Source organism: Plasmodium sp. gorilla clade G2, assembly GCF_900097015.1.
Source record: "Plasmodium sp. gorilla clade G2 genome assembly, chromosome: 10".
NCBI classification, from domain to species: domain Eukaryota; phylum Apicomplexa; class Aconoidasida; order Haemosporida; family Plasmodiidae; genus Plasmodium; species Plasmodium adleri (nom. inval.).
The window spans coordinates 852,501-877,500 of NC_041702.1; the positions used below are offsets into that span (position 1 = coordinate 852,501).

General features: G+C 20.0%; 4 protein-coding genes across 4 annotated transcripts; 1 reads left to right on the top strand and 3 right to left on the bottom strand.

Moving 5' to 3' along the window:
- Nucleotides 1–355: 355 nt before the first annotated feature.
- Nucleotides 356–2,833, top strand: PADL01_1021300 (4-hydroxy-3-methylbut-2-en-1-yl diphosphate synthase; the record flags this gene model as incomplete). Its single annotated transcript, XM_028682279.1, has 1 exon — nt 356–2,833. The coding sequence occupies one exon, from the start codon at nt 356–358 to the stop codon at nt 2,831–2,833; it is 2,478 nt and encodes an 825-aa protein (XP_028538573.1).
- Nucleotides 2,834–3,426: 593 nt separating this feature from the next.
- Nucleotides 3,427–4,362, bottom strand: PADL01_1021400 (CDGSH iron-sulfur domain-containing protein, putative; the record flags this gene model as incomplete). The annotated part of the gene is made up of 4 exons (XM_028682280.1): nt 3,427–3,522; nt 3,731–3,834; nt 4,027–4,096; nt 4,276–4,362. 4 exons carry the CDS (start codon nt 4,360–4,362, stop codon nt 3,427–3,429), a joined length of 357 nt encoding a protein of 118 aa, XP_028538574.1.
- A 1,132-nt stretch (nt 4,363–5,494) lies between these two features.
- PADL01_1021500 (conserved Plasmodium membrane protein, unknown function) lies at nt 5,495–6,739 on the bottom strand (the record flags this gene model as incomplete). Its single annotated transcript, XM_028682282.1, has 1 exon — nt 5,495–6,739. One exon carries the CDS (start codon nt 6,737–6,739, stop codon nt 5,495–5,497), a length of 1,245 nt encoding a protein of 414 aa, XP_028538575.1.
- Nucleotides 6,740–7,993: 1,254 nt separating this feature from the next.
- Nucleotides 7,994–24,766, bottom strand: PADL01_1021600 (dynein heavy chain, putative; the record flags this gene model as incomplete). The annotated part of the gene is made up of 1 exon (XM_028682283.1): nt 7,994–24,766. The coding sequence occupies one exon, from the start codon at nt 24,764–24,766 to the stop codon at nt 7,994–7,996; it is 16,773 nt and encodes a 5,590-aa protein (XP_028538576.1).
- Between the last annotated feature and the right edge of the window lie 234 nt (nt 24,767–25,000).

The following is a 25,000-nucleotide window of genomic DNA, read 5'->3' on the forward strand; positions in this document are numbered from 1 at the left end:
GATAATGGATATATAAATAGTTTAGTGGGGAAAAAATAAAAATAATATTCAGAACCCAATTGAAAATGAATTAATATAAAAAGGGAGACTACCACAGTTCTTTTCTTTTCATTTTTCATTTTGCTTTTTTTTAATAAAAAAGTTAATATATAAAATAGGGCTTTTAAAAATTTTAATTTTTCTTTACACATATATATAAAATATATATAATATTATATATTTGGTATAATGTTTAAAATTGCAACAGAAAAAATATAATTATATTAAATATGTGTATACATCTCTAACATATAAATATTATATTATTTTATTTTATTTTATTTTTTTTTCATAATGCTTGAATATAACCACCAAAATGAGCTATATAAAAAGACTGATTCTTTTTATGTTACTGTTTTATTCTCATGTAAAAATTAAAGATTTGTTTATTAAACCTTCTAATGTAAACATATTTTTTGCAGAAGCAAAGAAAAATGGAAAAAAGGAATTCTTTCTTTTTTTACTAAATATAAAAAAAAATAGGCAACAGAAAAAAAATTATCTTATTACAAAAAAGAATACGATAAATAAAAGTGATTTTTTATATTCTTTTCTAAATGAAGAAGGGAATTCTTCAAATAAGGAATATAAAAATTTAAAAGATGAAGAAAAATATAATATCATACAAAATATAAAAAAATATTGTGAATGTACCAAAAAATATAAAAGACTTCCAACACGAGAAGTAGCTATTGGAAATGTTAAAATTGGAGGAAATAATAAAATAGCTATTCAAACAATGGCTAGCTGTGATACAAGAAATGTAGATGAATGTGTATATCAAATTAGAAAATGTAAAGATTTGGGTGCTGACATTGTAAGGCTGACTGTTCAAGGAGTTCAAGAAGCACAAGCTAGTTATCATATTAAAGAAAAATTATTATCTGAAAATGTAAATATCCCATTAGTAGCAGATATTCATTTTAATCCTAAAATAGCTTTAATGGCAGCTGATGTGTTTGAAAAAATTCGAGTGAATCCAGGAAATTATGTTGATGGAAGAAAAAAATGGATAGATAAAGTGTATAAAACTAAAGAAGAATTTGATGAAGGGAAATTATTTATAAAAGAAAAATTTGTACCATTAATTGAAAAATGTAAAAGATTAAATAGAGCAATAAGAATTGGAACAAACCATGGATCTCTTTCATCTCGAGTATTATCATATTATGGAGATACACCATTAGGTATGGTAGAATCGGCTTTTGAGTTTTCTGATTTATGTATTGAAAACAATTTTCACAATCTTGTTTTTTCTATGAAAGCTTCTAATGCTTATGTTATGATACAATCTTATAGATTATTAGTATCTAAACAATATGAAAGAAATATGATGTTCCCCATACATTTAGGAGTTACAGAAGCAGGATTTGGTGATAATGGAAGAATAAAATCTTATTTGGGTATAGGGTCCTTATTATATGATGGTATAGGAGATACTATTCGTATATCTTTAACAGAAGATCCTTGGGAAGAGTTAACACCTTGTAAAAAATTAATTGAAAATTTAAAGAAAAGAATATTTTATAACGAAAATTTTAAAGAAGATAATGAATTAAAAAATAATGAAATGGATACTAAAAACATATTAAATTTTGAAGAAAATTATCGAAATTTTAATAATATAAAAAAAAGAAATGTAGAAAAAAATAATAATGTACTACATGAAGAATGCACTATAGGTAATGTAGTAACCATAAAAGAGTTAGAAGATTCTCTTCAAATTTTTAAAGATTTAAATTTAGAAATCGATTCAAATGGAAATTTGAAAAAGGGAGCCAAAACAACTGATATGGTTATTATAAATGATTTTCATAATATAACAAATTTAGGAAAAAAAACTGTGGATAAATTATTGCAGGTGGGAATTAATATAGTGGTACAATATGAACCACATAATATGGAATTTATAGAAAAAATGGAAACAAATAATGAAAATAACAACAATAATAATAATAATAATATATTATATTATGTGGATATAAAAAACATTATGAACAGTTCAGAAAAAAATATTAAATTAAGTAATTCTAAAGGATATGGATTAATTTTAAACGGAAAAGAAGATATAGAAACTATAAAAAAAATAAAAGAATTAAATCCTCGTCCTTTATTCATTCTTTTAAAATCAGATAACATATATGAACATGTATTAATAACCAGAAGAATCAATGAACTTTTACAATCATTAGATATAAATATACCTTATATACATTATGTTGATATTAATTCAAACAATTATGATGATATATTAGTTAATTCAACATTATATGCAGGAAGTTGTTTGATGGATTTAATGGGAGATGGTCTTATTGTTAACGTAACTAATGATGTCCTTTCAAATAAAAAAAATATAGAAACAAAATATGATCAAAAAGAACAAGTAGAGGAAGGTGGGGGAGAAAAAAAAGATGTTCATAGACTTTTGAGTAGGGTTGCATTAAATTCATTTTTAACATTAAACATTTTACAAGATACAAGAATACGTTTATTCAAAACAGATTATATAGCTTGCCCATCTTGTGGAAGAACTTTATTTAATATACAAGAGACTACTAAAAAAATCATGAAATTAACAGGACACTTAAAAGGTGTTAAAATTGCAGTTATGGGATGTATTGTTAATGGTATAGGAGAAATGGCAGATGCACATTTTGGTTATGTTGGTAGTGCACCTAAAAAAATTGATTTATATTATGGTAAAGAATTAGTAGAAAGAAATATACCTGAGGAAGAAGCATGTGATAAATTGATAGAATTAATTAAAAAACATAACAAATGGAAAGATCCATAAAATGAATATGGAAAAATATTTATTATATATATATATATATATATATATATATAATATATTATAAAATTTTCGATTTATTTTTCCTTTTAAAAAATTATTTTTTTTTTTTTTTATTTTTTTTGAAGTAATATTTATAATGCATACATAATATAAAAATGTGTATTATATAATAATATCATTTTATTGTTATTTTAAAAGACTAATAACAAGAACAATTTTTTAATAATCATTCTTACAATTTGTTAAATATATATATATATATATATATATATTTATAGTTATTTATTTTCGATATATGAAAAGTAAAAATATAATAATTTAAAAGTATTTACAAAATAAATATTATATATCTGTTTATATATATAGTTAATGGAAAAGAAGAAAATAAATAAATAAATAAAACAAACAAAATAACATATATATATATTAAATGAAAGAAAAAAATATATATATATATATATATATATATATATACAAAAAATAAATGTTTATACCAAAATATTGAAAGAAAAATATATATATATATATATATATACAAAAAATAAATGATTAAATCAAAATATTGAAAAAAAAAAAAAAAATGTTCTTTTATTTTAAGGGTGAAATAACCATGATGTCATGATACCAAACGAAAAAAGTGCAACATATGTAAATGCAGCTGCTTTAGGAACATTCCTATTTGCTCGAACCTTAAATTAAAAAAAAAAAATAAAATAAATAAAATAATTATTCACAAAAATATAAATATATAACAACTTATGTAACATACATTTAATATATATAAACCTTCAATAATTAGACACCAAAGTATCTATATTTAAAAGGATTTACTAATACTCATTTAAAAAAAAAAAAAAAAACACATTATTTTCCATATATATTTATTAATATATTTACCCATAAATCCGCAAAATCGTAATGTGGTAAATGCATACTTTGTTTACATCCACATAAAAGTCTATATCCACTTGTTTGAGGAATATACATCAATGGTTTAAATCCTTTAAAAAATAAAATTGTTAATAAAAAAAAAAAAAAAAAAAAAGAAAAAAAAAAGACATGTATATATATATATATATATATATATATATATATATGTGACAAAATATAGTACATATGTGTGAACATACATTAAAATATATATATATATATATATAATATATTTGTCCTTTTATATTATTTTGCTATTTTACCTGTTCCTTTATGTGATCCATCACACCATGGTTGTGTTTTACTTACTCCGCAAGAACAATACCAATAAACCTGTATTTTATATGAAAATAAATATGAATATCTTTATTTTAGATAATGCTACATTTTTTTTTTTTTTTTTCCAAATAATATATTATGCATACATAATATATTTTAAGTACATTATAAATGGCATACACACATATATATATGTGCATATAATATGCTTCTTACTATATTTTATATTATACCTTTTTTTTTTCTACTTTCACAAGATATGGATCAACTACATCTGTTTTTACTACTGGGTCATGAGGCCACCATTGTTGCCAACTCATTTTTTCTAATTATATATATATATATTTTTTTTTGTATAAATACTCAACTATTTTCAAACAGTTTATAATATATATATATATAATATGTATGTATTAATATACATACAGTTTTTTACTTGTTTTAGGGGAATTGAATTCTTTTATTGCTTTCTTATAAATTTTCCTTTTAATGTGTATTAATTTTTTCAAGTGATGTACTTTTATTTATACTTTTCTTATAAATATTAATATATATATATAATTATATTCTACATATTCTTTCAATAATTTTTTTTTTTTTTTTTTTAAATATGATTTCCATGAGATTAAATTTTTAGTATTTATAAGAATACTTAAATATATATAATATAATATAATATAATATAATATAATATAATATAATATAATATAACTTTTAAAACATACACATAGTTTGTTAATTATTTTATTTATTTGAAGAATATAAAATTTTCATAAAATACATATATACATAATATATATGTATTATTGTATGTATGTATGTATTTATATTATAATAAACAATTTAAATAATTTTAAAAATATTATGAATACAAATTATTTTTTTTTTTAAATAAATGTTATTATGAAAAGGAATAATTATGTACGTGAGTAATAATAAAATATATATATATATATATATATATATATATATATTATACCTTAAATATATTTATATGCAAAAATGAATTTAAAAGGATTGATGTATTTTCAGAACTTTTCCACATATATACATATATATTATATATATTCTTAAGTTAATATTTACAAATCGTGAATATAAAAATTTATTTCTGTTTCAATACATAAAAAAAAAATATATATATAATAAAAATATAAAAATTAAAGTGTTAATTACAATACAAAAAAAAAAAAATAAAATAATATAAAAAAAATAAAAGCTTTAATTATATAACATATATAAAAAAAAAAATATATATAATGTATATATAATATATATATATTATTCATTTTTTCGATTTAATTACTATAGGATATATATATAAAAGCTTTAACAAAAAAAAAAAAAAAGAAAAGAAAAAGAAAATTAAATAAACAAAATGAAAAAAATAAAAAAAATAACAAAAATAAAAAACATATAAATATATATTATATATATATATATATTTATTTATTATTGTCTATTTAATTCGTAGGCATAAATAGACGTAATAGAAAAAATAAAAGAAAAAATACTTATAATAACCAAAAACATTTGACCTATAAAAAGAAGGTTTTTATAATTATAATATGAATTAAAATAGTTGATGGCAATATTTTTTAGGTATGGATTATTTCTTATATTTAATTTTATATTTTCATCACATATACATTTAACATCATTTATAAATGGATAATTATCATAAAAATGGAAATTTTTATTTTTGTTTTTAAATGTATTATTATAAAGGTTAATACAAAAAAGGATAATTCCATATAATAAAACAAAGATGCCTCCTGCTAATAACCCTGCAGCAAAATCAAATGCATTCATATAATACGATGAATAATAAAAATATTTATAACGGAGTTTTCTTTTGATTATATTATATAAAGAATATGCGAACATGAGTATGAAGGTGGAGACATATTTTAGGACAAATAGAAAATTCATTTTGTTTGAAGAAAATAATTTAGCACATAAAAAAAAATAATGAATTTCTTTTTTTTTATGATTTGGTGTATTAGAACAAAATACTAATTTATTAATAAATGATTCACTTAACGAATTTGTTATATTTTCATCAATAACTTCAATTTTATTTTCATTATTCATTCCTATATTTACATCACTTAAATATTTTTCTTTTTCTAATTCATTTAAATCTGAATTGATAGCTGTTAATTGGTCATCCATATTTTTATTACTAGTATCATTTCCTTTATTTATCATCATTTTAATATCTTCTGATGATTTCTGTTTTCCTTTTTTTCTTTCTTCATCTTCTTCTTCTTCTTCATCTACATCTTGTATATCATTATTCATTTTATGTTTTTCTATATCATCAAAACTTTCTTTTATTTCACTTTCTCCATTATTACACATCTGTACACATGATGTATTAATTAAATATTTGACAATTTTTTTCTTAAATTGAAAGGGTACTAAAAGTAGAACAAACAAGAAACCTTGTATAAAATGTCCAGCACTATAATATGATCTAAAAAGCATATTATTTCCTGATGTTAATTTTCCATCTTTCACAAATTTATATATTATTACTAAGTATATTAATATATGAACCATTAATAATACTATTTCCCATGTTAAAAATGCATTTATGAATTTCCCGTATTTACTTTTACATATCGCACATTTTTCTCCTTTCATTTTATTCTCATTTTTGAATAATGCTTGTTTTATTTCAACATCCTCCATCTTCTTTTATTAAATAATCTCTTTTTATTACATAATAATAAAAAAACAATAATATATATTGTGTCACATAAATAAATAAATATATATATATATAATTTTTTTTTTAAAACATACTTTTAATAACAATATATAAACAATTCTTTATACATGGCAAAACACATAAAAAAAAAATTTTAAATAAAATGTATATAATATATATATATGTATGTATTTTTAAATATAGTTCTTAATATAAATATATTAACATATATACATACAAATATATATATATATATATATATATATATATATATATATATAATATATATATTTTAACATGCATTATTTATTTTAGAACTATATAAAAAAAAAATAAAAAAAAAATGAAAGAAAGAAGGAAAGAAAAGAAAATTTTTAGCTAGCCGTACTGAACACCCAAGAAAAATGAAAAAAGAAAAAAAAAAAAAAAAAAAAAAAGCGATTTTATTTTCTTTACATTATTTTTAACTTACATAAATGTATAAAATGACAAATAATATTATGTAAAATATATAAATGTAAAAGTTTATATACAAAAATATATAATAATTGGATGAAAATATAAATATATATATAATATATATATATATATATATATATATATATATAATATTTTTTTAAATACTCCATATTATGCGGAATGAAAAAAAAAAAAAATATAATAATATAATAAAAGGTTATATTTATTAGACTTTTTAAGTCAATTTTTTTTATACATATTTCATATAATTAAAAAAAAAAAAAAAAAATATAGTAAATTTATATAAATATAATTTATTTGTCATAGTTTAAAAAAAAAGGAAATCTTTTTTTTTCACATGTTATATTATATATATATATATTTATATATGTAATACATATTATATATTTCTTTATATGTTATAAAAAAGGAAAGATATAAAGCATAATTAAGACAAAATAATATTAATTTATAATAATATTTTTATATTATATAATTACGTATGAAATGATATACTGTTTTATAGAAAATATGAAAAATGCAAGTTTTAATTCTACAAATTAAAATTATCTTAAAAAAAAAAAAAAAAAAAAAAAAAAAAAAAAAAATTTAATTTTCCTTTTATATACATAAAAAATACATGAGAAAATAAAAAAAAAAATATATATATATTATATATATATATATATATGTATGTACCATTTGCTTAAAAAAAACGTCATACTTTTTAAAAAAATGAAATAGGAATGTCTTTAATTTATTTTGTCTTCACATTTTTAATCATCTGCTATATCCAAAATCAATGCAACACCTGCTAAAATCCACTTTTCTGAACTTTCCTTAGTTTTTAACTTTATATTTGTTACATATGTAGGTCCTCTGGACAAGGTTTTATATACAGGGCATTCATATACATCTGTATCTATTTTCCCCATGCTAACAATTGGTTTACAATGTATAACTGGCATTAAGAAATATTTTTGTTTTGATGAAGAGTCACATAATGTATTTTTTTCTACATCATAGTTTGCTCCATCTAAATATAAACCATAAATATAAGCACCTTCTTTAGGATATGAATGAATATTATTTAAAGATTTGTTTGTAACTTCAATTTGCATAATAATTTTATCTAATTCACATTTTTCATTTCTAGATAAGATTTGTTTAATTGCACTAAAAAAGCTGTTTGGATTAAATAATAAAGATATATTAAAAACTTTAGGTGTTAATAAAGGATCATTAAACCATTCAGTTAGAAAAGCAATTCTTTCTTTCAAATTATTAACCCAGGATGATAAATTTCGATTACTTGAATAAGAATTATTTTTCCATAATTCTGGCAATTTATCTTTATATAAAGCATTCATAAGAGATTCGATTTTACTTGTCATATTAATTTCACCTTTAATAGCTAAATTCAATTCTTTTAAAGAATTTTTCATAACACTAGTTAAAGAATTCATTAAAGTACATTCTTGAAATAGAAAATATTGTAAAGGAGTTATTTGATCATCTGGTATTGATTTCATAAGTTCTTCTACATTAAAAAAGATATTATCTATTTCACTTAATATTTCTGATAAAATATTTGATGTTTTATTTTCCATAGTTTCACCAGTTGTTAATTCTTCGACAAAGGTTGATGTTTCTTTAAGTTTTAATTTTAATATATTTTTTAACAATTTAATACTTTCATTTGTTCTAAAATTCATTTCTGCATGTTGATTTAAACCATATAAAATAGAAGATTCACATATAATTTGTGTATCTATATATTTTAAAATTTTTTCATAAGAATAATTATTAGGACTAAATAATTGTATATTTTTTGAAAATGGTATTAATTGCATTCCTTCTAATGATTGTTCTTTCATAAAATAATTTAAATATGTTTTACATATCAACATATCTTTATCATTAACAATATGTCCACCATACATTATTTCACCAAAAATATATTTTAAATCATTCCATGGTACTTTTATAGAATTCTGATTATCTAAATAATTAAAAAGAACTTTTGCACTATCTCTTAAATCACTTAAACTAAATGGATATTTTATATTAAATCCTTGTGAACCGAATTTTGCTCTTTCAACAATTATAGAATGAAAATAACATAATGAAAATAAAATATTTTTCGTTCTTAAATCTTTTTCTTCATAATCATCAGGTGAAAAAAAGGTAAATGCTCTTTTCAAATTTTCTTTAAAACCTGTAGGAGCTTCATTCGTTAATTTAATAGATCTTTCTAATATACTTATAGGAATATTTGTTGTTATTTCCGACGTTAAAAAACATCTAAAATTTGGATGAGATCCTTCAGTAGCATATTTATCTATTACATTTTCTAGAATTAAATTAAATTTTGCCATTAAATGTATATTTTCTAAAACAATCCAATGACCTTCTTTATGTGATAACTCTAATTTTGATAAAGCAATTGATTCTTGCCCTTGTCCTAACGAAACTACATGTAAATTTTGATTTAAATAAAACTTATATTTTTTTCCTAACATTTCTACATATTTTATAAAATCAGACCCAGGTGTTAATATAAATAAAATTGGTGTAGAATTAACCATAAAATTATAGGAAGATTCTAATGTATCAACAAAAGAATTTTTTTTCTCCATGATTTCTTCACTGTTTGGTAAGATACTTTTAATATATTTTTCTAGAGTAACTGTTATTCTATCTGGTCGTAAGGATCTAATAATTAATAATTTCTTAAAAGAATAATTATTTAATTTTTTCCATTCTAAAGGTAATTTACATATTTCAGGTTGAATTTCTGAACACCACTGTTTAAATTTATGTTGTGCATCTATATGAATATTATTTGATAAATTTTCAAATTCTTTAAATTTCGATAATATTAAAATATTTTCCCAGCATTCATCACTAAGCCATTCTTTTAATGGGTTTTCTGTAACACCTTTACCTCTTGGAGGTTTTAAAAAGAAATTTAGATAATCCATATTAAAATCTTTATCATAAATTTTTTTCTTTTCTAATAATTTAAATACAAATATGCAATTAAATAAAAGTTTATCTTTTTCTAATAATCCTCTATTAATCCACGAATATATGGTTTTTCTAAAAGATATAATTAATTTATTCATATGTTCATCATACACATTATTAATATTATTATTATTATTATTACTATCATTATTGTTGTTAATATTTTCATCATTATCATTAAGATATATTTTAGAATCATAATATTTATCATCATGTTTTTGTAAATGTCTATCTTCACCATTATTATTATTATTATCATCATCATACATATTATTATTATTTGATATTTCATTATCTAAGTTTTTATTAGATAACATTTTAATAGTATCATTATTAACAGCTTCAATAGATTTTAATAGTAGATTAATAAAAGAATCCAAAGAATATTGATACATATAATTAATATTATGCATAAGTATTAAAATAAAATAAACAATAGAAGCTTCATTAGCAAGAGTTCTATATAATTCTCTAGTTTTATTAATTTCATTTTCTGTATTAATTGAATCCGCAACTTGTTTTTGTATATTAATAGAAGTATCTTTTGTAGTTTTTAAACTATTAATTAAAGAAATATTATCTATAATTGTTTTTGAATCAACAGTAGATAATTGATATAATATTTCATCTTCTAGATTATTTAATATTATTTTATATTCATTTCTATTTTTTACTAATATTTGTTTCTGTTTTTCTAATTCTGGTTTTTCTATATTTACAATTATAGCTAATATTTGTTCTTCTAATCCTTCACAAGTGACACTAAAATTAATTAAGGTACATTGGCTATTAACTTCAGGTTTGAAATGTGGATTACTTAGTTTTGTTTGTAAAATGAGATTAAAAAAATTAACTTTCAATAAATTTTCGCTAGAAAAAGCTTTATTCATATTTTGTGAGTTTTGTTTATGATAATTTTTATTTGAATCTCCTGGTTCATTACCATAATTATTTTGATTATCTATGTTAATATTGTTATTATCATTATTTGTGTTATTTGTTTGGGAAGTTCCACTATTATTGATGGTTGTATTAATAGTAGGAGCAGTATTATTATTAATATTACTTTCAAAAAAAGACTTGATTTTATCAATTCTATTTATAGCATTAGGATAGTTAAATAACATTTCTTCATTATCAATTTTTACATATATATCATTTCCTTTTTTAATAAATTCCCTATTTAATAACCCATCAATAACATTATCAATTTCTTCACTAATATTTTCAATTATTAAATATCCCCCTTTTGATATAACATTTTTAATTTTTTTTATAAAATGTTCACAATTAAATTGAAGAACAGTAATGTTATTTCCTCCTTTTGCCTTGAGCCATTTTAATCCTTGTAACTGAGGATCAATTAATAAAGGCCATCTATAACAAGTACTAACAATCAATGCATTTTCTATACTTATTATATCTTCAGGTAATTTTTCATTTTTCCAGGTTGCTATTTGTATATCTTGAACCATAATATCAATAGGAGATGTAATATTATTAATAAGAATATTACTGTTTTTTATATGTTCTAACCATAAATGTTTCCATAATTTAATTCTGAAAGAACTTGAAAAAACTCCTAAATATGTTATAAATGAAGAAAGTAATAAACAATCACCATATATAAATTTTTTATTCGAATTAATTATAGCAATTTCATCAGACCATCTTGAATATTCATCAGATAACATATTTACTAAATTTTCGGCTCTATTTAATTTATCTTTTGATTCATTATATATTCTGATTACATTATTTTTTTCTTCATTGACTTCATTCATTTTTCTTCTTAATTTTTCAACACTGTCTGTTAATTCTTTTACTTTATTTTCTAATTGATCTAATTTTTCTTGTGCTTTATTTTTATTGTTAGTTGCTTCTTGTAATTTATCCATTAAAGGTTTCACTTTTTTATATACTTCATTATATTTAACTATATTAACTAGCCATAAAGCTAAATAGGCACAAGCTGAAGATTTGGTTTTCATCATCTCATAATTAAAGAATTTTTTTTGAATAAAAGGTGTTAATAAATTTACAGTTTCTTCATCCATATTTTCTGCATCGAATTTTTGTAATTTACTTAAAAACTGAGTAGGATTGTTCATAATTTTCTGAGCAAATTTCCAAGAATAATTTTTAATTTCTTTTAATGCAATTAGAACAGCATGTGTAACATCTAGACATTCTTTTGGAGGATTTTGTAAAGATTTCAATTCTTGAATAGCTGATTTAGTTATACAATTAACAGCATCTTTAGCTTTATTCATTATAGGTAAAGCTTCACTTAATTCCTTGTCTGCTTTTAATTGTATTTCAATAGCTTCTTTCGTAAATATTTCTGTTTTTTTTTTCTCTTCATTAACAATTTGCTGTTCTTTATTAGTTACTTCAGTTGCTTCTTTCACTTTATTTAATATTTCATTGACTTCAATTTTTTTCTCTTCTATGTTAGTAATTTTTATTTCGATTTCTTTTTGTAACAATTGAACATTTTCTCTAGTACTAGTGAGGGCTAGTAACCCTTTATTTAATCTTTCTACAGATTTTTCAATTTCCAAATTTTTGACATTTAACAAATTCTTATAAAAATAAATATATTCTAAAAATGTTTTAGGAATAACATAATTAAATCTATTTTTTTGTTCTAAATATTTTTTATTCATTTCATTAGTGCTTGTATGAACATATGCCATATGTTCACAAATTTTTTTTTTGAGATCTTGTTTGATTTTTATATCACTTAAAAATCTATTGGATACATTAACAAGAGCTTCATATGGCCATGGTAAAAAATAAATAAAAGAAAAATTTGAAAGGAATGAAGGAAATTTAATTAATCGATCCCTGTATAAATTACTAATAGGTGAATGAGTGATAGCAATTTTTAAATTTGTTTTTATTTTATTAATATAATAATTAAAAACATCTTCATTACTTTCTCCTATATTTAAATATTTTATTTGATTACGTATAGAAGAAAAAATACCTAAATATTCATCTTTTGTAAATAAATCATTACATAAACCTGTTGATGTTAAATCATTTATATAAGGAAGAAAAGAATCTAATATATCATTTTCTTTTAATAATAAGACATGTACATTTCCTGGTTTTATGGCACATTTTAAATGAAATTCTTGTAAATCTGATTTAAAATTATTAACATCATAACTATTATTTGTTGATATATTTAATAAATTTAAAGAATTAATAAATATACTTAATTTTATTAAAGATTGTTTTCCAGATCCACCAAATCCAATCAACATTAAATGTGATATATTAAAATCAAGAATTCTACATATTTTACATATTTGAATAATTGCATAATCAAATAAAACTAATGGTAATTCTACATGTGTAGTATTATATTCATTCAATTTTTCTGTTAATACTTCTTTTAATACATAAAATTTTTTTACATTTAAATACATTTTATCTAATCCATTTCTAATAGATATAAAAGATGTAAAAATATTTTTATTTAAATCATATATTAAACTTTTTTCTTTTCCCCTCAAATTCGCATTATTATTATTATTATTATTATTGTAACTATCTGTGTTAATATTATTACTTTTTTTCATTTTCATAATATTTTCTTTATCATTTGAATTATTTAGATTATTTGACATTCCTAAATGGTTTTTTTCAATGGTTCCCACATTAATACTATCATCACCACCATCAATATTATTATTATTATTATTAACATCATTTGTGTCATTTTTTAAGTCATTATCCATATTATTATTATATGTATCATTATCAACATAATCATTTTCATCAAATATCAAAGACTTATTAGATGTAACATCATGTCCATGATCTATCTTAGGTGGGTCATTAGTACTATCAAACACATCTATATGTTTTTCAAAGTCTTCTTTAAAGAATGGGAAATATTGCTGAATTAATTTATTAAATATTTGAGTAAAAATATTTATATGATCATCAGATATTAACTTATTTATATATGCATGTTGCATTTCATGAAATATAATCATAAGGAATTTAAATTGATTATTATATATATCTGGATTAGTATATTTTATTATATTATAAAATATTGTATGTATATCATTCAAATTAAATAAATAATGAGGAGCTAAATTAGATAAATTGAATGATATATTTTCTGTTATATTAGTATATAAATCATAAGAAAATGATATAATATTATTTAATAAACTTTTTATAGAATCATCAAATTTAAGTAAATGTTGTTTTAATATTATTTTATATATATTTTCAAATGTTTTCATACTTATATCATCAATATTTATTATACTAAATTTATTTTGAATTCTTTTATCTATAAGTTTGTTCGTATTATTATTAATAGTACCTATAAAAGATATATCATGAATAAATTTCTTTTCATCTAAATTATCTCTATCATATATTAATTTATATGTTAATAATTGTCTTAAAAATTCTAATGTCTGTTGAGTATCACAATTGTCTTTGGCAGTTATATTCAAATCTTCTAAAAAAAATATATGTTTCTTTTGATTAGGAGGACCATATGTTCTTGTATTCCTTTTTTCGACATTGTTTTCTATGATCTTTTGTAATACAAAAGAATTTGTATAATAATTTATACTTATAATTGTATGAGTAAACTTTTCAATATTCATATTTATATTATTCTTAATACATTTTGTTTTTCCTGTACCATTATTACCATATACTAATATTGCTTGATTTCGTTCTAAACAATATTTTATCATTTTTTCAATTCTTATTAATTCTATGGTATTTATATATATATCATCATAATTATTGGGTAACATATTTTCAATATAGTTATTAATTGTCTTTTTTTTCTTTTTCTTATTTTTTATTAACTTTTTCTTTTTTTTTTCATCCATATTGTTATTTATATCATCCATAGTGTTATTTATATTATCCATATTGTCATTTATATCATCCATATTGTCATTTATATCATCCATATTGTCATTTACATCATCCATATTGTCATTTACATCATCCATATTGTCATCTTCCTCACCTTCTTGTGCCACTTCATTTTCATACCCCTTTTCCTCATTTTCCTCATTTTCCATCTCAGAAGTGTTCCATTTTAATTTCTGAAGAAATAAAATATCTTCATCTAAATACTCGCTCAAGTGTTTCCAGTTATTTTCATATATATTATATATATAATTACAACAATAGTCATTTCCCATTTTTACCTTTAAATTACTTTTAATATTGTTACTAAATATATTTTTGGAATTCATAATTTTATCATCTATTATCAAATTATTTATTACCCACATATAAGAGTTCATAAAAAAGCAATTATAATAATCTTTTAATATTTCATAATTATAATTAATTTTGTTTATTATATTTTTTTCTTCATTATTTATTAAATTTTTTGTATTAATATTCATATCATCTACATATTTCTTATTTTTTTGATGTTTTAATTTGGATTCATTATCATTTGTTATTATGTTATCTTTGAAAGAATTTGTTTTTTTGTTTATTTTTTGATATCCTTTTTCATGTTTTATATCTCTATTATGAATTTCATTTATTGGTTGTGTATCTTTTTCTTTCTTTGTTTTATCTTTTCTTTTCATGTTAGAATTAGACAACTCTTCTCTATTATTTTCATTTTTCATAAAGGTAATTTCTTCATTTTGTTTGTTTTCAATTTTTTTTATGACTTCATTAATATATTTTTCATATTTATACAAAAAATAATCAATATAATTACATACAGATTTTACAATATCTAAGTTCGAAAGGTCAAAAGCAAATTTACATTGTTTTCTTAACATATCTATATTTTGTGAATAGAAAATATTGAATAGATAATAGAATTCAGTTTTTGCAATATTATTATTTAACAGATTAATCCATGAGCTTATAAATAATTTATAACTAATATCTCCTTTATTAATAAAAAGAACACCACCTCTACTAACAGTTGCAGGTGATGCATATTTCATATTTGTGATTTCAAAAAATAAGTGCATTTCTTTTGTAAATGGTATCCTTTCATTACTTACTAATGTTAATACTTTATTATCATCCATAACAGTATTCATACTTTCTATCCATTCAGCATCAATATTACCATCTAATAAAGTTATTTTATGTTTTATATTTTCATTATATGGACTAATATTTCTAGACATTTTTCTCATAATTGATGATAAAGCACCATCAATCCATTCATTATTTTTAGTTAAATATCCATAAAGTTCATATGATTCAATAGATTTAGGATTTATAATTTCATATAAACATTTTTCATTTATTTTATTTAAACTTTTTATTAAAATATCAATAACACTAGATTTCCCACACCCATCTTCTCCTAATATAAATACACAATGTCTGACATCCATTAAATCCTTCAGTTGTTTAACTTTTAGTATGAAATTATCATCTATTTGTAAATTTGATTCTTTTAAACATATTTTTATAGCATCATCAAAATTGGGAATAAGCATTTCTTTTTTTTCCTTCATAAATTTCTTCTCTTTTAAATTATCTATTTTATTTGAATCTTTATCATATTCTTTATTATTTATATAATTTTCATTATCATTTTGATTAGACATTATATGTTTTTGTCTTAATTCTTTTATATCCCCTTTATCATTATCCGTCTCCTCATCGTATATTTCTATATCCTTTTTATTTTTATCTATTTGGAACATTTCTTCAGAAATGTCATTTTTTTTTTCATTTTTTTTTTCATTTTCATAATGTGTCACTATATTTTTGTTCGTTTCATAATTATCCTTATTAATTAACAAATCATTTTTGTTATCATTCGAATTTGTAAAACCTTGGGTGATGCTACTTTTATATTTATCCATATTATGATGAATATTTTTTTTCTTTTTATATTTTTTGTCATCATCTTGTATATTATATGTTTGTTGTTCTGTTTTATTTTCTTCTTCATTATCATTTTCTTTTTCTTGATCTTTTTCATCAAATATATTACAATTAACATTAGGAAATAGATCATTAATTAATCCTAAAAAGATGGGTATATCTTCATATGTAATTTTAGGTATATTAAAATCTTTTAAAGCTTTCATTAAAATAACTTCTTCATCAAAGTTAGCATATTTTCTTTTTAAATTTCCAGCTTGTATTAATACTACCTTAACAGCTCTTAACCCCCAATCATAATGAATATTTTTTTGTAACAATTCTTTACATAATTGATATAATTCAACAAATTTATAAGATAATTTATTTGCTTTAATAAATCCAAAAGACATTAACATATTTTCACAAATAAATTTTATATCAGGAACAATCATGGAACATGATCTAAATAAATTTTTTAAATTTTCAGGTAATTCGGTTCTTCCTGCATATCCAGGATTCATAGTTATAAAAAATCCACATGTTTTCTTTAATACTATTTCATCATCAATAAAATGAAACATGGTTTTTTTCTCTTTAATAGCATCAAATATACATTTTATTTGAGTACTAACAACTGATAATACTTCTATACTTATTCTATTAAATTCATCAAAGCATCCCCAAGCTCCTGTTTGAGATAAACCTATACATATTTGAGACATATTAAAATAATTCATTTGATTACTACAATTAAATATAAATATAGCTATTCCGATAGCTTTAGATAAATCTTTTGTAGTTTCTGTTTTTCCAGTACCAGCTGGACCAGCAGGAGCACCTCCTAATATTAAATTTAATGCTTGTGTTAATGTGATATAACATTTATCTGTTAAAGGTGTGATTACTAATTTTCCTGAGTTTCCTATATATTCATATAGATATTTGGTTTTAAAATCACATAATTTAATTTCACATGTATAATTATTAATTTTTTTATCATAAACCCAATAATATTTTAATTGTGCTTGCCAATCAAAAGAAGTACTATCTGAAATTTTTTTTTTTATAAATGATATAATAACATCTCTTGTATGCACATCTAATATAATTAAAGATAATAATTTTGTTCTTATATTATAATCATCTGTTTTTTCAACTAATTTTATTAATTTATTAATTCTTTCAATTAATACTTTTTTATAATCTACAAAAGCTGATTCATTTCCATTCTCTAATTCATCAAAACATTTATTTATTTCTTCTGTTACAATAATTTGATTACAAGTACATACTACTTGACTAATATAATTAGTTATCATAGTTTCATCTCTATTCTGTTCATCTAAATTTTCTGAACATATTTTTGCATTTTCCAATATACTTCTAATTGTTACTTTTAAATGAGTTTCCAAATCTTTCAAATAATTTTCCACATTTCCTTTTAAAACCAGTTCGTTCAAAAATTCTAAATGTTCATTTTCGATACTATAAACACCTTTAGCTATGTAATCTTTGGGTTCAGGCGTTTTAATATCTTTGCATTTTTTATTTTGATCGTGATATGTCTCTTCTTGTTCTTGTCTATAATATGAAGCGTCATTTGTGGTGTCATATGTAGTGTCATTTGTATTACCATTTGTGTTATCATTTGTGTTACCATCTGTGTTATCATATGTGTTACCATCTGTGTTATCATCTGTGTTACCATTTGTGTTACCATTTGTGTTATCATTTGTATTATTTTTTTTATGGTCCTCCTTAAATTGAATCGTTTTGATAGCATTAAATACATCATTTATATAAGGTAGAATTTTGAAAGGGTTTTTTCCATTACTTAATATATCCAACAAAGCTATATTCGATAAGAAATAAAAACGTGGGAAAGCTTTTTTCTTTTGATCCAAATAATCATTTAAAGCTTTTTCACACAATTCAATATTTTTAAAAAATTTACTTAATAAATAAAATAAATCTTCATTAAGACATACTTGTAAAACATTTTTTTGTTCTGCTGCACTATGAATAATTTCTTTATATTCATTTTCGATATTAAAAAACATTTTACTTTCTTCAGGAAGTTGCGAATGTATATCTTCTGAATTTAAATAGATAGGCTGTAGTCGTTCAAATTTGTTCAGAAACTTTCTCCATATATTTATGACTTCATCAATTTTTTTTAAATTTTCTTGTGTATTTAATATGGTTTCTTGAATAAATAAAATAAATTTCTTTTGATTAATAAAGAACAATATTTCAGAAGTATGTACATCAACAATTTCTAGAATCATATCCATATTAGTTATTTGTATATAATTATTTTTTTTTAAAAATTCAAAATTCATTTCTTTCCATATAAGATTAATTTCTTTAATTTTATTCTCAATTTTTTGTTCTTTTTTAGCTTGTTCAATAACATCATGTACTGCATCTACATGTTTATATAATTTTAGATCAAAGAATCCTTGAAGAGTTAATTCTTTATATTTTATTTGTATATTTTTATTAACAAAAATATTATTATTTGTATCTTTTTCATTATCATATGTATTATTGACATTATCTATTTCTTCTTCTTTATTAAATGTATGAATACTCATAATAGATGTTTTATTATTAGATAATGGTGTATTTAATAAATCTGTATGATTAATATAATTGTTTTGATTATTATTATTTTCTTTTTTTTTTGTATATAAATTATTTATATTTCCAGATATGTTTATAATAATATTCCAATGTCTATCAAATATACATTCATTATTTAAATCAACTAATAAAGGTAATATAGAAGATAATTTTTTTAATTCTTTAATAATATATTCATATATAGATAAATGTTTTAAATCAAAAAAGTTTTTTCTAATATATAATGATATAAAATCAATTAAATAAATATTACTATTAACATCAATATCTTTCCATAATTTTTTTTTTTCTTCTTCTATAAAAAATATTACACTATTTACTAAATCCCATAAATGTTTAAGATCTGTTAATTTAATATCAATTTCATCTAATTCATCAAAAATAGTAATATCAATTTCAAATAAAATTTCTAATTCATTATGATATTTTTGTTTATCTTTATAAGTTTGAAAACTTTTTCTGAATTCATTAATTTTTTCATATGGAAAATTATATATATCTTTAGGTGTACTAGGTATATTTTTAAAAATATATTTTTTAAGTTTAGTTAATTCTTCTTTAAAATCTTTTATTTCTATTTTGATATTTTTTATTTCATTATTTTTATATTTCAATATTTTCTCTTTTATATCATTATATTGTATTTCGACTTTCTCTTTATTCTTTTCAATATTATCTAATATATCATTATATTTTATAATTATATCTAATTCTTTTAAATTTTCCATAATTTCTTTAATCTTTTGAAAAATTAATGGGATAATTTTCCTGCTTAACTTTACACTTCTTAAGTTTCTCATTAGGTTGTAAAATATGTCTTTCTTTTTGTTTATATTTGATTCATTTGTCTTTTCTTTTTTTTTATCTTCAGTATTATTAGCGTTCGAGCTTTTATATCGTTTCGATTCGTAATAAATATTATCCACATTATTATTATTATTATTATTATTATCATCATCATCGATCATTTTATTATCACCCTCGTCAATCGTTTCATTATTATCATCCTCGTCAATCGTTTCATTATTATCACCCCCATCAATCATTTTATTATTATTATTATTATTATTATTATTATTATTATTTGTATTGTCAATGCTTCCCTTTTTAAGTCTAACATTTCTTTCTCCTTTTTGAAGACCTGTATAGATGTCCCCCTTTTCCAATGTTTCCTTTTTTGAATCCCCTTTTTTACTAAAAAAATCTACTATACTTATTTGCTTCAAATTGTTTATAACATTTTCATAAAAGGAATTAATAGAATATACTACATCTTTTACAAAGTTTTGAAGATATTCACTATATAGAGATATATTTTTTTTAGTAAAATTTATTAACTTTTCTACAAAATTCTCAGAATAGAATAAAATAAAATTTATAGGCTCATATGTTTTTAAATGATAGAATTTGTTTAGGTCTTGTTTTAAGGTTAATATTAATTTCTTATATGCTAATACATTTGGAAATAAATATGGTATATTAATATTTATTAATTTTAAAGAGTCCTGAAAATTATTATTATATTCAAAATAAGTAGGATATAATTGTATTTCATTTTTTTTCTTAAAAGAAAGAAATTCTTTCTTAATATCAATTTTCCATATATGTTCATATTTTGTTAAACTATGTAAATATTCATAACTTTTTTTAATAGTACTTTGAAAAAAATTTTCTATTTTATTTTTATTATAATGAATACTTAAACTTAATAAAATTTCATTTAGATAATCACCACTTTTTATATCTATTCTTCTAATACCTGAACATAGATTCATAAAATCATCTATCCATTTATAAAAAATGGTTTCTATACAAAATGTTTTTTTGCTTGTTAATTTCAAATCTAAATTAAGTTTATTTTCTATAAAATTTATTCTTATAATAAATAATTGTTCATCTCTTTTTGTATTTTTCATAACATCATATAAATTATTAAATAAAAAATTAGTTAATTGTATTAATTTATCTATAATTATATTATTTAAAAATTTTAAATAATTTTTCCACATTATATTATTTTTCTTTATTTTTAAAACATCATATGATTGTTTAATATTCATATTGATATTTTTAAAATCATCATTTAGTTTCCCTTTTAATATAGACATATTATTCTTATAATTATTTAAGTAAGTATATATATCTTCATTCCTTTTCCGTTTTTCAATAATAGATTTTTTAACCCAGTTAGAGGTTACATTTAATATAGATACAATATTATTATGAAGAGTAGAAATATTATTATATATATCAGACATATCTTTATCAACACTTTCAATATATTCATATATATTATCATCTGACCATTTTAATTCATTTACACCTCTTAATAATCTATTCTTTATATTATTCATTTTTTCTTCAAATAATTCTTTTTCTACATCTAATGTTTTAGTTAAGACACTATTATATTTCTTAGTAATATTATTTAATATGTTAATAAATTTCTTAAATGTATTTGCTTTATTATAAATATGTAAACAATCTTCATTTACACTTAAATTATTTAAGAAAAAATTCTTTATATTATTAATGAACATAAAGATATAAGGATGGAAATTTACATAAAATAAATCATTCCTTTTTTTGAATATATATTCATTCAAAAAATTATTAACAACATCAATGGTTTCTTTAAACCACTCTTTGCTTACATCATTTATATATTTACTAATTTTCTCATTTATATTTTTATATAACATTTTAACTTCTTCAGTTTTCTCATTTTCAAATTTTAACACTTTTATTATTTTCTTTAAAGGAAAATATTGTTGTTCAATTCTTTTTAATAGTGATGTAAATAAATTTATAACTTCACAAAATAAAGGAGAATTCTTATTTATGTTTAATCTTTTCAAGTTATCTTCAAACCCTTCTTCGATTTCTCTTTCCATTTTATCTATCTGTAGTTTATTCTTCATTTTATTGTTTATATTTATATTGTTGCTTTCGTTTGAGGCATTTACATCTGAGATAGTTTCATCTATAATATTGTTATTTGTAGTACTTACATCTATAATATTGTTATTTGTAGTACTTACATCTATAATATTGTTAGTTATCACATTTTTTATTTCATCAAGGTCACATATCCCCTGCTGGAATTTATTTTCTAAAAACATTTTCTTGTTATTTTCTATAATTGTTTTATTTTTTATAAATAAGTTATCTACCAAAATAAACTCCTTCTTTAGATCTTGACACAAAAGAGATGCATGTCTGATGAGCTCTACCTCGATAACATGTATATCTCTTAATATTAAAAATGAATTTAATAACTTGATATTTTTTTTTAAATCATTATCAAAAGAATATACAAAAACACATATTAATCTTTTGTTTAATTCTTTAACTTTAGATTCAAAAATATTATATTTGTTAATAAAGATATGTTCATGTTCATTTAAAATTTCATGATTAATATCTAAAAAGTTTTCGTTTATTATATTAAAATCATTAGATATGTTATGTATTTCTTCTGTTAGGTTTTTTCCTTTTTCTCCTGGAATTTCTATTTTTTCAAGTTTCATATATGTTTGATAAATTTTTAAATATTCAATAAGTATCTTTAATTTATACATATACAAACTTATGGATGGGAAATAGCTATATTCTTCTTCTAATTCATTTTTTATATTATCTTCTTGATTTAAGGTTTCTTCGTCTTTGTTTCTATTTTGATGAGATGATTTTATATCTATATCTATATCATCTATATTTTTATTTTCTCTTTCTCTTTCTCTTTCTCTTTCTTTTTCAGATGACTTATTAATATCTATACCATTCCGTTTTTCTGATGCTACTTGTATCTGATTTTTCCTTTGAATTACATATGTGTTATGCTCATGTAAGGATTGAAGTTTTTCATTTTTAGTCTTATACATTTTAAATATATATAAAAAGTTAAGCAAGAAATTCAATGTGTCATATAATTTAATTTTTAAAATATCAACACAATTATATATAGAATTAATAATTTCTGGAGTATTCAAATTTTGGTTACATGTATTAATTAAGACTTTAGATAAGAAATTAAATACAAATTTACAATTTTTTATTAAATAATTAGATTTATCTATAGATATAGATAAAGAATGTATTATAGGTGTAATATATATATATTTTTTTTCGATATCATCATCTTTATTAAATTCTAATTTTTGTAGAAAGTGTACTACGGGTTTTAAATGAGTATAAAGATCTACTATTTCCATTTTATGTTCAGATATTTCTTTTTTTATATTTTCTATAATATTTTTATAACTGGAATTTTTTTTTTTTTCTAAAATTATATTTATAATTTCTTGAAAACTATCTTTATCTATTTCATTATATAAATAATTAATATCTTCACTTTTATTTTTTAGACATTTTAAAAATTCATAACAATTTATATATTCTTTTTTCTTATAATTCATTAAATTACGTAATATTATATGATAACATTTTATGAAATGTATTAAATATTCTTCAATCGTATTCACATTTTCTTCTTTTATTTCTGAAGGAGCATAAGGTAATGTAAGTTTTTCTTCGGTTTCACCATATATAATTCTTAAATTAAGTAAAAAATTATTAAACTTCTTTTTCATTTCTTTTAAAAGAGAAGAAGAATTTATATCTTCATTTTTATTCATAAAGTTAGAAAAAAATATTTCTAAAAAATTTCTTATAACATTCTCAGCATCATTATTCATTTCTAAATATAAAATATTACTTTGTGGTGTCTTATATACAATTAAAAATTTCTCATTCTTTCGTTTCTTATATAAATCTAAAATAGAATTATATATCTTTAAACAATCTTTCTCATTAAAAATAAATAAACACTCTTCATTCTTTTCATAAAAATCGTTTAATAAACTAATCGTATTTTCATCTTTCTTAATATTATTTATAACTTCTTCTTTGGCAAGTCCATGAATATTAAAAAATTCTAAGGCGCTTATTAAAACCTCTTCAACCTTAGGATTATATTCTCCATTTTCTTCATTTACATCATTCTTTTTGCTCATTATTGGAAAGCATAATATCTAAAAGGCAAATATATTAAAAGTTCACAGTCCAAGGAAGAAACAAAATTTAAATAAAAAATTACAAAAAGGAATGTATATATAAAATTATGTATATATGTTATATATATATTATATATATATATAAAACCTTAAATATATAAATAGATCAAGAGATATAATTTTTTTTTTTTTTTTTTTTCCATTAAATTATATGGATCCTTACAATATATATAT